Source organism: Epinephelus moara, chromosome 10, assembly GCF_006386435.1.
Source record: "Epinephelus moara isolate mb chromosome 10, YSFRI_EMoa_1.0, whole genome shotgun sequence".
NCBI classification, from domain to species: Eukaryota; Metazoa; Chordata; class Actinopteri; order Perciformes; family Serranidae; genus Epinephelus; species Epinephelus moara.
The window spans coordinates 12,270,639-12,287,442 of NC_065515.1; the positions used below are offsets into that span (position 1 = coordinate 12,270,639).

General features: G+C 44.5%; 1 protein-coding gene across 2 annotated transcripts in view; it reads right to left on the reverse strand.

Annotated features, from left to right (window-relative positions):
- Positions 1-8,484: 8,484 nt before the first annotated feature.
- midn (midnolin) overlaps positions 8,485-16,804 on the reverse strand; it is a 28,567-nt gene continuing 20,247 nt past the window's right edge. For both annotated transcript variants that reach the window (XM_050054873.1, XM_050054874.1), the window contains exon 8: positions 8,485-12,243. In XM_050054873.1, coding sequence (XP_049910830.1) covers positions 11,981-12,243 — 263 coding nt within the window. In that variant the 3' untranslated portion in view covers positions 8,485-11,980. The remainder of the gene's footprint in view (positions 12,244-16,804) is intronic.

Consider the following 16,804-nt stretch of genomic DNA (forward strand, 5'->3'; position numbering starts at 1 on the left):
ATGTACACTAACCCTGCTGGCTACACTGGACGTTGGGGTCAAGTGCACTGAGGCTCCTGTCGTTGATGTTAAAGCCTACTTACTTACTCAGACCCCTTGTCTCATTATCAGTGCGTCATGGTTGTCTGTGATTGGTGACAGGGAACTCCACTCGCTGCATGTAATACTTTGACATTTACAATTCCCTCTCAGAGGTATTTGTCTAAGTCTTAAAATAAATTACTGTACATTTGATGAGAGAACGCTCTCTGAGCTCCAGAAGCTGTTTTTGTTGCTAAGCAGCTTGATCCATTTATATTACAGTACAGTAGGTTTGTACTAATGCTGCGAGCGCGCGGCTTGCACAGAGATGATTTCCTCTTCTTCTTCGTCACCCAGCTCAGTGGTCTTTGATTAGTAAGTGCCATATGTCTGAGTGGGTGTACACATCCTGTTTACCCAGTGTCCAGGGTTTATTTTAACCATGACCTCTGTGCCATTTCCCCCGGGGTCACGGGGTCAAGCTCCGAGGTCGGCTCCACACTGATGGGGATAGACAGCTGAGCACCTTTGAGTGTAATGTGTGCATGTGTGTGTTCACTTGTCCTGCAGTGGCCCACTGATGGCTTGTTTAGGGTTTCACAGAGGAATTGTGTGTATGTGCGTGCATATGTGTGTGTGTGTGTGTGTGTGTGTGTGTGTGTGTGTGTGTAGCCGGAAAAAGATATCAAAGGTTCTCTTCACAGCCTCACAGCTGCATAAATATCCATCAGGTAATGTTTCAAACAGAAAGCCATTCTTCTCTTTCAACTGTGCAGGGAATAAACAAAAATAGACAAAAGACAACAAGGTCCCTGCTGACCGTGCAAACAGCCCTGGGTCTCGCAGAGGAGCAGGCTGTGAGGCTGTGAGCTCTGATGTTTATGCCCTGACCTGAAGAAAATGCATCTTCAGTGTGTTCGCTTCATTACTCTCTTGTGCAGATGGGGCTTTCATCAGAGCACAGAGGTTGTTTGTTGTCCTTATGTAAAATGATAAAAGCATGTACTTAAAGAGAAGGCCAACAATGCATGAATGCAAAATGTAGGGAAAGTGGAAAGGAAGGGGTTTGAAGAACTAGAAGTGAAAATTACAGCAATTTCTAACCTTGAAATGTATGTATAAGGCAAAATAAATTTCTTAAAGGAATAGTCTCACATTTTTGGAAATATGAGGATACTGCAAGCAGCTGGTTAAATTAATTCTTCTGTCTTTGTATGACTCAAACAAATGAGATACTACAGGAGCTACTGGGAGACTTTGCTACCTTTTGGACAGTCAGGCTAGCTGTTTCCCTCTGTTTCCAGTCTTTGTGCTAAGCTAAGCTAACTGTCGCTATACTTGCCAACCTTCTCGATTCACCTGGGAGACTCACATTTTCATTGCCGTCTCCTGTTTCCCTCCCAGGGTCACAATTCTCCCATATTTATCCCAATTCATGACAAAAATCCACACCGTTTTGTTTCCACCTTTTGTTATCACAACAGTTTCTGGCACTGTTCAGCATGTATTAATCTACTCTAAAACTGCACTGTTTCTTACCAGTTGGCACTTCCCCCTCCTGCTCTGACACTCCAAGGCCAGAGAGGAGTGTCCACCAGGCCCACATGAGTCTGGCGGACACCTTGTCTCTGTGCTCACCAGTGACTGCGTTATGTGTGCATGACAGGACCGTTCTGGGTCTGAGGGGTGCCTCAGGGGTTGGGGGGGGTGCTTGCACTCCTCCGTCACAGTGGTGTATTCAGCTGTCTTCCAGACACTGTGAGCCTCTTGTTCCGCCTTGCTTAGGCATCCAGGACCCAGTGGTGTGTGTGCAGGGAGGACAGCCAGCTGCGGGACAAGCCTAAGCCCCGTGTCCACCAAACACTTTCGGTATGGTACCTTTGGAACCAAAAGTAACCCTTCAGACATGGTACCTAGACCCTAGGGTTTCCACAGCAAACAGTACTCTTAAATGTGGGCGGGGTTGTTGTCACTCACTGCTCCGTCAAAATCCTCCCTATTTTTGAGGTCTCAAGGTTGGCAAGTATGACTGTCTCAGGGCTGGAGCTTTATACAAACATGTATAGAGTGATATCGATCCTCTCATGTAACTCTCAGCAAGAAAGCATGTTAAATTATTCCCCAAAATGTCAAACTATTATTTCAAGAGTTTCATCAATGGGTGACATTACATGAAACAGGGGATTTACTTTTAATATTTCCCTGCAGTCTGTGGTGGTGATTTTGAGATGTTCAGGTAAAACATCTTTTTACAGTAAATGCATCTATTTATTCTGTTTCTCTCAAAAAAAAACTTTGATGATCTCTCACCAGATTCAACTTATAAGAGTTAATGCACATAACCCATGCACCCCCCCCCCCACACACACACAAATGTAGATAAGCACACATCTATGCCATGAACTTTCATTATTACAGGAGGGCATACGATACTCGCTGTCGTGCAGGGTGACATCCTGGAATATTTTCCGTTATACTGTGTGTGTGTACGTGTGTATATTTTTAAGCGGAGGGAGGATACAGCTGAGCGTGTCTTATCTTAGATCACACAACAACGTGTGAAACCCCAACTCTGCGGAACTCCTCTCGATCCTGGAGCCACAGGGTTTCAGTTTGCGGTGGCAGCTGAGCCTCTCTCTCTCTCTCTCTCTCTCTCTCACTCTCTCTCTCCTCTCCATCTCTCTGTTCTCGTCTGCCTCTAAAGGCAGTTACATCCACAGACGGCAAGCTTGCAGAAAGCGGCAGATAAGTGTGGAGGCAGAGACTGACAGTCAGATGCAGTCAGAAATAGGCAGTGACTTCTCAGAAGAGGCTCCTGATAGTTGCAGTATGACTGGAAGCCCTGAGAATCTATCAGCTGCACTTTATTGCTCAGGTTATATCCAGTAAAATGTAAAGCTACAAACAGTAAACAGTCAGACAGGACAGAATCAGTATTAGAGCAGTCTGCTATGTACACCTGCACTTCATGTAAATATGTGTCAAACTTCTCACTTGTGGTTTGTTTTGTGTGAGTCTCACCTAACTGACATATGAGGGAGAAACCTTAACATGGGAGCAATGAAGTTTCTTTCTCATTTCTGTTTTTGGTTTTTAAATGTCAAAACTGAGAGAAAACTAAAAACAAAACATGTCTGCAATTAAAAGCTGCAATTTCCACGAAAAGACCCAAACCAACACTGAATTGATCTGATGAACAAATTGTACCAAAAGCCCCAAAAACACATTAATAAGTCACACTGGGTGACATGTTCCTTCAGTACTATAAACATGGGCACTGTAGTTTATCCAAGGGATAAATCCAGACAACTTGTGCCTTCCATGATTGTAATGGATCACAAACAGACTGAGAACCACCCAACTCGAACATCTATTTATCTGTTACTGTTGATGTTGCTGCGGTTACACATCTGTAGCTAAAGCTGCCACTAACATTTCCAGCTAACACTTTTGGTGTAGTACCCTTCAAACCTTTACATAACCTGTACAGACATGTACCTAAACCTTCCATTTGTTTGGCATTTCAACTGCAGATAGTACTCTTTCATGAAGGTGGGTCGCTCCATCTAGCTCTCGCTGTATTTCTTCTTCACTGACGATGCACTCCTCGTTGATCACGCACGTAGTAGTGTTGCATGCCAACATTTTCAGAGCAAAAAAGAACAGGCTGGAGAGGTCAAAGTCTCTGTCGCAATCGATGGGGCATTTAAAAATGGCGGTTTTGTGCATTCATTTTTGTTGAGCAAGAGTGACGATTCTCTCTTGACTAATCAACAGGCTAAAGTGTTTGTAGCTCCAGCTTTTACTATCGGATCAGTGTGCCAGTCTGTTGATTGGCCAATAGCAGAAGGTCACTCTTCAAGGCAGAGTTGTGGCTGGTTTTTAGGCTTACGCAACCACCATTCATGCCATTGAGAGTTTCACATAGATGACAGACACTTTTAGTAATGAGTGGATCTTCGAGCATTTAAAAATATATGTTAATTTCGACTGGATTATGTGCACTGCATATATTCCAATCCTTGCTTAGAGAAAAAAAAGCCGTTGTGGAGCGTCGTTCCTGTGGGTTACATCAACACTAAACCCCTGAGCTCTCCTGAGAAGGACTAAATGCACAGATCTGCTATTTTTAAATATCCCATGGAGAGAGACTCTCACTGCAGCCTGTTTTATTTTGTTCTGAAAATGTTGGCATGCAGCCTTGTTCTGTGGACGATAAACAAGTTGCAGACTGATAAAGGAGGATATACAGTGAGTGCTGGACAAAGCAGTGACTGACAACAACCCGCCCACATTTAAGAGTACTGTTTGTGGGGGAAAAGCTAGGGTCTAGGTACCATGTGGTTCCAAAGGTACCATACTGAGTGTTTGGTGGAAACGGGGCTTAATGGTACCACCCACAATTTAACAACTGAAACGCAAAAATAACCTTTCGAATGTCTCACAAACCGAACTAAACTGACTGCTTGGTGTCAACAAGACTCAAGTCTTTTTGTTATTATCCTCACCTACAGCTTTTAAAAAGTGTATTAGTGTAATTAATTTAATCAGTCCCACATACACAGTCGTGGCTGCTGTAAATATTTATGAGAGCACCAAGTGTGTATTAATCCGCAGCTGAAAGTAGTCCCCAACAAACGCACTATTTACTCCTGTTTGAGTGATGTTAGCTGAAAACTACAGTGCCCAGGTGTCTTAGGATACAACTGAGCCTTTTTTTAAATCAAACTGTATATTTATTACTTGTTTTTTAAGATCTACATCTTTAGTAGAAATAAATCAGGCTGGTAGCAACAGACAGTTTAAAAGAAGAGAGACAGACTAATGCATTGTGTTTTGGGGTTTGTTGACAATTAGAAAATTATAGAATAATGCCAGACTTATCCCAGCAGACCCCATTAAAACACCATTGTAAGTAATACATGAAAAATGATGAAAGATCAATGTGAATTAATACAAAGATCTCAAAATCTTCCGCCAAGTATTTAAGAAAAAAAGGCTCAAAACAAATCTCCTTCAATTATTTATATTCAACCTTAACATTTCAGTCCATATTTGTGTTAAAATTCCACTTCAGATATACATGTGTGTAGCTCAATGCCAAAAAAGCTTTCAATGTTAAAATAATCATGGTGACTGTGGACAGAAGCTGCTGCCCAACATTAAACCAGGTTGAATAACAAAGTGACAGCTGTTAACCTGAGAGAGTTTGGGTTTACCTTACCGAAACTGAAGCTGATAAAGTAGCTTCCTTTGCTCCATATTTAACGTGTTTTGCTATCTGTCCCTGTGGCTTCAGGGAAATGTGCAACCATTTGCTATTGGTGAGCTAATCAATGAGCTCTCATCGATATTCCCCTTTCATCTGGCTTCCCTTATCAAACTTTGCTGGCCCCGCGTTCACCACAGGCCACGGACGGGGAGGAGGCGTGTTTGCTTATGTGCAGAAGGCCACTGTGTGGGAGGCTTTCATTACCAGAATCATCTCTGCAGAAAAAGGAAGGCAGGCCAGGCATGAGAAAAGGCCAAGGGACACATTTTGAGTCCTTGGCCATTATCAGGATGAAGGTGTAAACAACACGAGGCATCTGGCCTGTCTGGCTCCTACACATTTTAATGTGGAATTACCTTCAATTTTACAACAAAAGCCTGCAAATTAACACACATTAGCAACTAAATATGTCTGAGCTGAATAAGTCAGATGCTTTCTACCTTGTTAAAGGTGTAATAGTCCATCTGTCTACATAGACTATGAGTGCAGAGTTGTCTGTCGTCTTGCTATGTTGCAGCTTCTCACAGTGTGCATGCACTGTTATTGGCATCCCTGCCTGAGACATGCTTTGACATACAGTAGCTCCGCTCTTTCATGTTCAATCCTCTTTCAGCTATTTCTTGATGCTCCAAGTCAAGCTCTGTTCTCAGCCTCGCTGGTTACAAAAGCCGGGGAGCTACAAGTGCTGCTTCAAAACACCTTTTGCTGTAAGTACATGTGTCAGGAAGCGGGGCTTCACATGAGGCACAGCTCTTTCTCCTTCTCCAATCTGTCACTCCACTTCCATATTCTGTCTCATCTTGAGCCGGGGCTGCACTCACAGATATGGAGAACATTTCTGCTGGCTCGCTCAGTGAACTGCTCCCCCCTCACCACCCCCCTTCAACCTTCATCCACCCACACAAACCCTCGGTCCCTGGGTCTTTTCAGTAACATTTTGCAGGTTAACCAAAAGTTTAAACTACTGTTGATGGTTAAAAACTGCACCTGAAATTCAGTGTTCTGTGCAAAGGTATTGACAGAATCACCGTGATGTTGCGCCAACACTTCCAGGAAGACAACTGGCAATGGACCTTTTCCAAGGCAGACATTTTAAGGAAAAACACAGGTGAAACTAATTTCATTAATGATGGTTCAGTTCAATCAAGTGTCCCAGTGAGCCATGACAGTGAGCCAGTATGGACAATACCAGCAACCTGGAAGTAAATGGAATGATAATCGTTTTTAATGTCATCAATTACACCTGTGCTTTTCCTGCTATGACGAGCCAAACTGTCCACTGTGATAAAGCTCTATGAAGCCCTGTTTCCACCAAACACTTTCGGTATGGTACCTTTGGAACCAAAAGTAACCCTTCAGACATGCTACTGCAAACAGTTGCCTTAAATGTGGGCGGGGTTGTTGTCACTCATACTCAACTCATGCGTTGAGTAACATTACAAGTTAACGTTCCACCTTAAAAGTCGCCAGCAGTCGGCCCAGTGAGTTAAGTTATTTTAACTCAGACTCCAGCTGCTGTGAGAGGCAGCAAAACACCCTTTAATTTTATAGTTACAGTTTAGTAATAAAACTCTCCACGGTATGAACAGTGGTTACATGAGCTTCAAAACCAGCCACAACTCAGCCCTGAGCAGAGTGACCGTCCTCTACTGACCAATCAACAGACTGCAGTGTTCACAGCTCCACCTTTTAGTACCAGATCTGTGTGCTAGGTACCCCAACAGAGGGGGGACCAAACATGGGGACGGTACGGAACAGTTCCATTGGTACCATCCACAACTTTTCATTAACGCAATAAAAGTGTACTGAACTAGGGCTTTATTTTGGATTACTGAGATATGTGTAACTTGTTTATGTCCTTTGTCTTATTCAGCCATCATTTTAATGTTTATAGATATGAAACTCAGCCTAAGTTCAATCGGGAAGACTTTCATCATGCTGTATCCATTCACAATTTTCTCACCACTTCCACCATTTAGCAATTATGGGTGTTCCCTCTCCTAGTTCACCAAACTTTGCCACTATCTCTTTGTCATGTTGCTACCAAACTTAAAATCCATTCTCCTCTCTGCTCCTGTCAGCTGTCATTTTAGGTGGAATCTTTGCACCCTCCTCCACCCCAGTCACCTCCAGACACCTTCCATAGCCTTCCACCTTCCACCTTCCATCATCCATAGCCCAGGACCAGCTCATCAAAAGCCCCCTCCTCTTCCCATCCAGAGCCTCAGCTCCCCCTTCACCACCATGACCACCGCCAGAGTCTAGACTCCATAGGGGGGGGGATCCCTAATCTACTATGTCTTTACCACCCTCCTGGAATATATGACATCACAGTGGTGTCTAATCGCCAAAGACTTTTCACATTTCTAACACTTATGGGCACATGTAAATAAATATTATTTTCTCTCGGAATGAGTCTCTCCTGATTGAAATACAGTCAAACACGGCAGTCAAATCTGACGTGTCTGCTGTGCTCATACTATGTTGCTTTGCTGGCTTCTTCCACTTTACCTTACACACTAACTGATGGAGGCAGTGGTAGACCAGCAACTCCAGTGATTTAAAATGACTGTTTTAGTCAATGGAGTCTGGTGGCTTTGAGATAACAGCTTCAGTCCCTGATTAGAGGTAGCTGTCTGACTGTAAGGTAAAGCAGTGAAAATATTTTAAATAAAATATACACATGATATACATGATTTTGATTTTTTTTTAGGTGGACCTTTTTTCGGTGGCTAAAAACTAAGCAATTGAGGCAACCATTGCTCAGCGCCATTTGATTTTATGTATTTGATTGGACTCAACATTAAGGTACTCAAAGCAAAATGATCAGGATCAGGTCACCCATATTTGTGACCGATCTCTTTGACTTTCATTTGTCCTTTGGCTCTGGGTTGGCGGCCCCCAGACCCCTGGGCCTCTACCCAGTATACCCATAATAATCCATATCCAATATGGCTCTGTCCACCCCTCAGCCAGTTGAGATGGTTCAGTCCAATCACCAATTACATTAGCTTTTGATATCGAGTAAGGCAATATTTTATCAATGCAATTCCAAGCCTCTCTAGTTTTTCATTCCCCACTTATATCACGTTACCTCATGAAATAGATTCTCACATGAAATATTAGACCAAATAGCAGCTTTCACTCAATGTTATCGAATGGGTCAGTAATGAATACTCACGGACACAACCTGACGTACTCATTTTGTTTTTTATTTATTTATTACCTAAAAAAAGAAAATGTTCTATCACAAGTCACACTGAAATGTATTGCTTAAGAAAAAAAATATATTCATATATTTTTTCATTTTTTTCTCTTTTTTTGGCATTTTTTTCATTTTTTTTCTTTTTTCGGAAACATTGTTTCGTTTCCATTATATTCCACCAAAAAAAAAACAAAAAAAACAAAAACAAAACAAAACAAAAAGTTTTTTTCAGACACGAGCATCAGCTGCTGCCGTGTCCCGACAACCTTCTCCCCCGCTTTAAAAAAAAAAAAAAAAAATGCACAAAGAAATACATAATTCACAGTTACCATTTTGGTTTCATAAATTAATACAGTCACACATGTGCTACACCGGTCTAGAGCTAGAACATTGTAAATTGTATTCTTGAATCCTGTTATTTTCAATAGTTGGCTACAAGAAAGAACAGGCAACTTAAATGACGTGATCAGAATTCCACCAACATACTGTTTTTTATCCTCTCTGTAATGCTTTTGTCATCTTTTTTGTTTTTGTTTCATCTTTTTGAGTTTCACACAGAAGTGAGGCACACACAGAGTATAGTTCATACATATACAAAACAAAATTAAATAAAATTTGGGAGGGGCAGGGGATAAATTGTCCTTTAATAATGTTGTATCCAAGGAAACAGGAAGTGCATGTAGTCTGGAGTCCTCAGAGGACCTTTTTTCTTATTCTGAATCAGGGCTGTTTCTTGCCACCTAAGTACTGTGGTGTAAACTTCCTCAGTTTAACATAAGTTACACAGATTTGCAGCTTTTTGCAGCTTGTTGGTGGGAGGACTGAGTTAAGAGGGATGTGAGGTTTTCGGACAACGGAGACCAACAAGCATGGCAACACAATGAAGAAATGGGACAAAGACAGTATTTGAGGAACAACACCAACTTTTTTTGAATTGATTCACTCAAACAAGCTCCACCCCTAAAATCTACGACGCTCATGGCTGCGAATACTACAGTCCTGTGTTATCAACCAATGAAAACAAGCTTAAATCTGACACTGACACAGCAAGGGCAACATTTTTAAGGCACAGAAGCCTTGACATAATAGAGACTCCACCAGCTAAAAGCACTAAACGACAGATGCCCAGTGTCCTCAGTGACAAAAAATGGCGCCTTGATGACAAGTCCGACAACGATGCACACAGAAAGTTTCAAAACCCAAAAGAAAAAAAAAACATTCCCGCCCCCATTGTCCCCAAGTGTCTCATTTTTTTAGTGAAAGGTAAGGCCACTTAAAAAAAAGATGAGGTTCACCAAAAAGGTAATCTCTCACTGCAATCTCTGGGAGTGCAATTGTGGTAGGGTGGTCGATCGATCAGACAGACAGACAGATAAAGAGACAGACCAGGTGCTTCTCTCAAGTTCGACGGACAGTACTGTAGATCCGCTGGTCTGTTAGTTCCCTGCCAGAGTACGTCCACGCGAGCCTCGGTTGGCGTTCGGGCTGGGAGGAGGGGAGGTGGCTGAACAGTTCGTAGGGGGCTGTCTGGGTCCTTGAGAGTCACGGGGGGTAAAACCAGCGCTCGGGGGAGTCGAGAGAGAGTCAGTTGCTCTTTTGCTCATCATCATCATCTTCATTGTCACACAACAGGAATGTTCAGTGCTGAGCAAGACGCGAAGTCCACACTTTAACTTCATCTGTTTTGGTTTTGCGTCGTAATACTTTAGCAGGACACTGTTGCTCTAACATTGGAAAATAAAAAGTTACAAAAAAACCTAACCAACAAAAGCAGCATTGTTTTTTTTCTTCACAATTTCATGCATGTTGTTAACCTTCATTCCCACAGCACCAGTTTCTTTTTTTTTCTTCCATCAATAGAAAAAAGATCAGTGTAATTCACACTTCTGCATGCAAAGAAAAGTTTCCCCTCTCGCTTTCTGTTTTTTTTTTTTTCTTTTTTTTTTTGTCATTTGAAGTCCCCGTGTGTAGCAGCAAAACTGTGAAAGGCCTAACCTGATATGTCAACGGATGTACTGGTGGAGGCACTAGATAATGATGCTGGATACAGATCCCACTTCTTCTCCCTCTTTTTGCCAATAAAAAAATAGAGTCATTATTATGAGGACTTGTAAAGGAACTCAGAATTTGATGTTTTTTTATCCTGTGGTGATATAAAGTAGTGACCCATGCATTCACTGCAGCTGATCTTCAGGATCTTGGAGAAACTATGGGGTCGTTCGGGAGAAGACAAAAACATGGGGGAGTCTAAATCAATTTACACTTAAGTCAAACATACACACACACCCTCATAAACCTTTGCCAATTGTCACATTTATGTACACAAACTAATACAAACCCTCAACAAGTCCTTTCAGGTCTGTAAGACATGAGGCGGGCTGGATGAAATTTTATCTTTCCGTATTATCTGTTGTGGCTATAATTCATGAATGAGCTAATGAATGATTGAATGGATGTACTTGTCGGTAGTCAACGACTTGACTGAAGCCACAGAGGGCTGCTGTTTTTTGAAAACAGCAGATAGGAAGAGAAATAAAAAATAGATTTTTTTTTCCATATACATTTTAAAGATTTTAAAATCCTCTAAAGCACTTTCTGTTAATATTAATTCATTTTTGTTTACTCATTAATCATTCCTATCGATACCCTATGTCACTGAGGTTGATATCAATACTTCCATATTCATTTTTTTTTATTTCAGGCCCCACCTCCTCCTTCTTGCACACATTGACCAGCTGTTATAAATCAAGAAAATGTGCAAATCAACAACTACTTTGAACTGTTATATGAAAACCTGAATGCTTTGTGAACAATGCTACATATTTTTTTGTTTATAAAATATAATAATATGTTTCAAAATGGAAAAAAAAAAGAGTTTAACCACCCCGTAACAGGTAAAAACTAGACTCTGGTTGGTGAGTTTTGAGATCGATAAGAATGCCCGTTGGAATAATCCATAGTTTGGCAGTTCTGCCATCTTGTGAATAGGAAACACTGAGGCCTCTGGTGCTCCTGTCCTGTTTAAAAGTCCAGTGTGGATCTCTTCATTGCTGTCCAGAGTGCGCGTTAAAAAACAAATCTTAGAAAAAAAAAATCTGAAAATACCACCACCACCACCACCGCCACCACCCACTGAATTTTGCTATGCTCAAGTTCAGGTATGGTCTCTGTAATCACACCGTTAAAAAGTCTTGTACACTGTTATGTCCGGTTGTTGCCTGTCCTAATCCAAGCATCAAAACAAAGTTCTCTTGCTGTTTTTTCACAACTGTGAAGGACAAAATGGGATTAAAGTCTGCAGGGGAGCCGTGTGTGTTGTGTGACAGACGCCAGTCACGAGGACAACCTTTTGATTTCCTCTTTGCACAGTTCTGTGTCACCTCCTGCCAATCCACTCCCTCAAAATATATCTCTAAGTAAATCCCAAGCAATGTTTCGCACATCTTTGAATCTATCCCCCCGGCGTGCGGGATCAGACGTGTTCAGGCCATGACGAACTCAGACTTCAAGTCAGCCTTGACGTCGGGCTTCCACACTGAGTCGTCAAAGTCCAGGTCCAGGGAGCCCTCGCTGGACATGCTGCTGTTGCTGTTGCTGCGTCCCGCCTTCCGGTTGGGCAGCCACTGGTACGGGGCGCGCTGGTCCCGCCTGGCCTTCCTGCGCAGGCGCTTCTGCTGCATCAACAGCTGCAGGCGCTCCACCTTGCAGCGAGTTGCACGGTTCTCGGTCTGACGAATTCGGTCACCTGGACAAAGGGAAAGAGACGGGAGAGATGGTCAGTCGAGTGTTTCTCTTTGCATGTTGACCAGCTTGTTTACACAGACCAGAATTAACACTAACTACAAAATGAGCTCGGAATATGTGTGCTTTAGTGTGTGTTTGTGTTTAGCAGGCAGCAGATAAAGCACCACAGCCTTGACATTCCCTTGGCTCTGACACACGCACACACACCATGTGCACAATGTGGAATTTGCTGCTTAACCTCCCCCACTGAGCATCATTAGCCCCCTCAGTGCCATTTCATCCCCTTATCGCTGAGTGGGGAGACCTTCTTAGACCTGAATCTCCTTGAGAACCAATAGCAAGGCCAAAAACACACAAACACAAGCCAGAGACGACACATTGGGATAGCTGCCTATGATATCCGCGCACATAATTGCAGATGACATGCCTCAGTGGCTGGATGTGCTGCTAAGTGCATTTCTAGCTGTTGATGTGCCTATAGGAGGATCCGGTCTCGAGGGAGCGGCCTCGCATCGCACTGTGAATGCTTTCCTACAGTGGCCGAGTCGAGCCTAATTCCATTTATACGTATATTCGGGGGGCTTGGAAGGAAGGGAAGGCAACCACAATCTATTAGCCAGCTCCATTAGTATCTGTCTGGGAATTAAATAATTAAATAATGGGCTAGAATGTCAATAAACCGAAGCACAGCGGCCATCTCTGCCTCTGCTGCACACCCCAACACACACAAACACACACAGAGAGACTCAAATCCGCATTCGAGTACATCATGTATTCACACAAAAACACACACACACACACAACTTGACTCGTGCACGTATATGCACAAACACACGGCTCGCCGGTGCAGGCACGCACACACACACACAGCAGCAGCAGCAACAGCCGCAGTAGCTTTTAACGTGGATCGATGGCAAATTAAAAAGACCTATTGATTAAACCTTAGCTCTAGTGCAGCCATCCATCTCGGGCCCAGGACAACGCTATTGGCTTTCAATAGAAAATGCAAGCGAATGGAAATTGTAAGCGGAGAGAGAGAGAGAGAGAGACGGGGGAGAGATTGGGTTTTTTCCTGCTATTTTTTTTCTTTATTATGGCTGTAGCTTCCCACTCTCAGCTCATTGACCCAACACCCCACACCCCCTTCTCTCTCCGTCTCACTTCCACCCCTTTCACCCCTCACACACACTCCTCCCTCCCCCAGCTCTTGCCCCATGTCTCCCCTGAGACAGCTAGGTGGGGCAGTGTGAAGAAGGGGAAGCAGGAGGCGAGAGGAGGAGGAGGAGGGGGAAGACGGGCAGGCGGTGTGGGTTAAGGAATTCCTCCCCCAGGGGCGAGGGGGATAGAAAAAAAAAGGACGAAGGAAGAGGGTGGAGGGTAAAGGATCAGCCGTAGGTGGCAGTTTTCCGAATCGATTGTGCCCTCCTCTGCTCTTCCCCCCCATCGGAATGAATTCCGGACTCTGTGTGGGCTTAATTTACCTCTTTCCCTCATTTGCTTATCGGATCGAGCAGCGCAGAGCCTTTTCTCCAGCTATAAATATTCACCACTGTCTGGCAGTGCATACTAAAGGACTAAACTGCCATCAAGCAGTCTCCATGCTGCTTTCTGAGAGCAGAGAGGATGTTAACAGTGACACCGAGTTAACCAAAAAGAATACTTCTTCACATCACCCTCAGCCACATGCACAGACTGGGGTTTTTCCACTTCCTGCCAATGTGTTCTGGCCTGATACATGTGTGTGCATCCAGATGTCGTACACGCTGCTGTGTGTGAGGGCAGCGTGCCATCTCTGGAGAACAGGGGGTATACCAAAAAGAGGGGGGTTCTCCTACATTAGAGCCATTGTTCCGCTGCCTCAGCTCCATGTGACATCCACATACGCTGCCGCAAGGCTTTGTTCCCCCTCCGGTCCTCCCTCTTCCCCTTATTCCCCTGCTCTCACTAGCTACAAGCGAAACCGCCCCTCGGCTGTGTCGAAATATGGCTGTACACAATGAAACGGCACGAAGCCAACACATGCCTACATACAAAATCTGTTTGTCTGGTACAGTTTGCCTTCAGAGTGTCTCCGTTTAAATTCTCTTCTTCTCTCCTCTCTTCTTCTCCTGCTTCTTTTCATTTACTCGGATAACTCAAATATATAAGAATAGCTACACACACTCAGCATTAAGCACAGTTTGGTGGTGCTTTAGGTCTTGGCCTTTAGCTTGGCAAGATCTCCGAGAATGTGGAGCTACACCGAACTTGCTGTGTGCGTGCATGTGTGTGTGGCCATTCATCAGCGTCACTACCGGAGCCCTGGGCGGCTGGGCCGGACACAGCTGGCCGCAAGGATCTCCAGACTATGTTTATGACAGTAGGGCTATTATTAGGGCTGGCTAAGAAGGACAGACTATACACACACACACTGATATACACAGGCTGACACAAAGCCTGGATGCAGAGACTAGGGTTTGACGTGAGCACAATAACCTTGGAGGACCCAGAGAGAGGTGGATAAGAGACAGAGGCGATGAATGAGAGGGAAGCCAAGTTCATATACAACCCTGCACGACACAGAGAAAGACAACCGATCTTTTTTCCGGAAACGCGCGGTGGAAGATATCAAACAGAAGACAGGTCAAGGGCACAGAGAGGAAGGAAACACCAGTCTCCTTTTCCTCCTGTCTCTCTTTCCCCCTTCCTGCCAATCACAACCAAAACTCAATCCCGAGCAGCACATTTTTCCATCCCCAAAACTCTCCTCTCTGAAGACTTTGACACAGGCCCTGTAAATACACCGAGCGCTGCAGAGAAAGCCGGAGAAAAACAGACAGAGAGAGAGAAAGAAGGGGTGATCTATGAATAATCGATGCGTCAGTCAGTTTTCCTTGCCTTTGAGCCCAGCCCAGCAACACAGCAAGGACTGAGATAGGGAGCACACGGGAGGGTGGGAGGAGGAGTGGGTGGGTGGGAGGTAGGGAGGGAGGGGAGGAGAGGCACAAGGATGGAGGTAGAGAAAAAGGGAGGAGGGCTGCAGTGTGCAGGACGCACGGGGAGATTAAAGGAGCTTCTCCTTTTATTGATTGTATAAAGATTGGCCTTCATTTGCAGTTGTCTTAGTGCTGTTGTTTGTTTGTTTGCCTTGATAAGTCTTGTGATCTTGCAGAGAGAACATTGTGTTTGCTCAGCATCCAGGGAACCAGGGGAAAGAGGGAGGGGTGGACGGAGAGGAAGAGAAAGTGAAGGGGAGAGAGGAAGAAGAGGAAAGAATATCACATTGCAGCAAAGTCAGCCTTGGTTTCCTCTAGTATCACTCTGCCCCCACTCTATGGGTTCAAGATATGGGCAAAATTAATACTACGATAATTATCACAGTATTTTAGATATTGGTATGTGACAATAGCTGCAGTAGCATTCATAATCATGTAACGAAATGTCAATGTTGTGGTCATGACATTGAGTCCAGAGGTTAAAGGGACAGTTTACTTAAGTAGGCTACCAAACTCTTTAGTTTAATTTCGTTGGTAGTACCAAGAGTTAAGACAAGAGGTGCAAGTGCCATGAAGCGCCCCAAAGCCTGAAAGCTAGCCACAAAGCTCAGCTGAGCTATGTACTTTTGATTGAGAGGTGAACTGTTCCTTTAATTTGAAGTTTAGGGTCCAGTAGCTCAATGTCAAGGTAAACAGCTCTGTGAGAAACCCCTCTGTAGCACAGTCCGGCTACAAATCAGGTCAGCTCGACTTGTCCAGAAAAAGCAGAGCACTCAAGTTCAACGCCAGAAAAAAAAGATTAAACCAACTAATCAGACACAAACTGAAGCAACCAATCAAATGCGAGCTAATATGAGCATTTTGACAGCCAGTGAAAGGGCATTGACAGCCCTGCGGGGACACAAGCTCTTCAATGACTTTTAGACTTCATTTGCATTCTCTCTCTCTCCCTCCTGCTCTCCTTGTCGACAATGAAAGGGCACCTGATGTGCTTGGCTGGCTTTGCTAGATAGCTCTGTGCTGCGCTGCGTCGCCGGGGCGTTCGCCGAAGTTACCGGCGCACGTGTGTCACGCCAAAACCCCTGTGAGTGTGACGAGAGGAGCAAAAGCCTACCGGTGGATAATGTGCGGTGCCTCAGCCAAGCAGGTCAGGGCTTAAATACAGGACTCAATGAGGTTAAGGGCGTAGGATCTTTCTCTGTGTGTCTCTCTTCTCCCTCCCTCGCTCCCTCCCTGCCTCCTTTGGCTTGCCCGGTCCCAGCCAGCACGAAGCTAACATGACCTGACAAATCGAAAGGGGACGGGAGGGGGTGAAGGGATGTGGAAGAGAGGAAGGGGGTGCTGGAGAAGCTTTCAGCACTAACTTTGCCCCTGCTTTGCCCCTCTCTGTGTGCCTGTGTTGAACTAAGGCAGCTGCAGTGGGAGTGGGACTAAAAGGCAGCCCTATAATCCCACAGCCCTCCCCTCCTCTGCCCCACAATGGCTCAGCCTGGTGCCCTGTATGCAGCCCCTGTCCCCGGCCCCTGCACAATGAGTTTGGCCGGGCAGGGGGCTGAAGGGCTGGAGGCGGGAGGGGGTGCCGGGGAG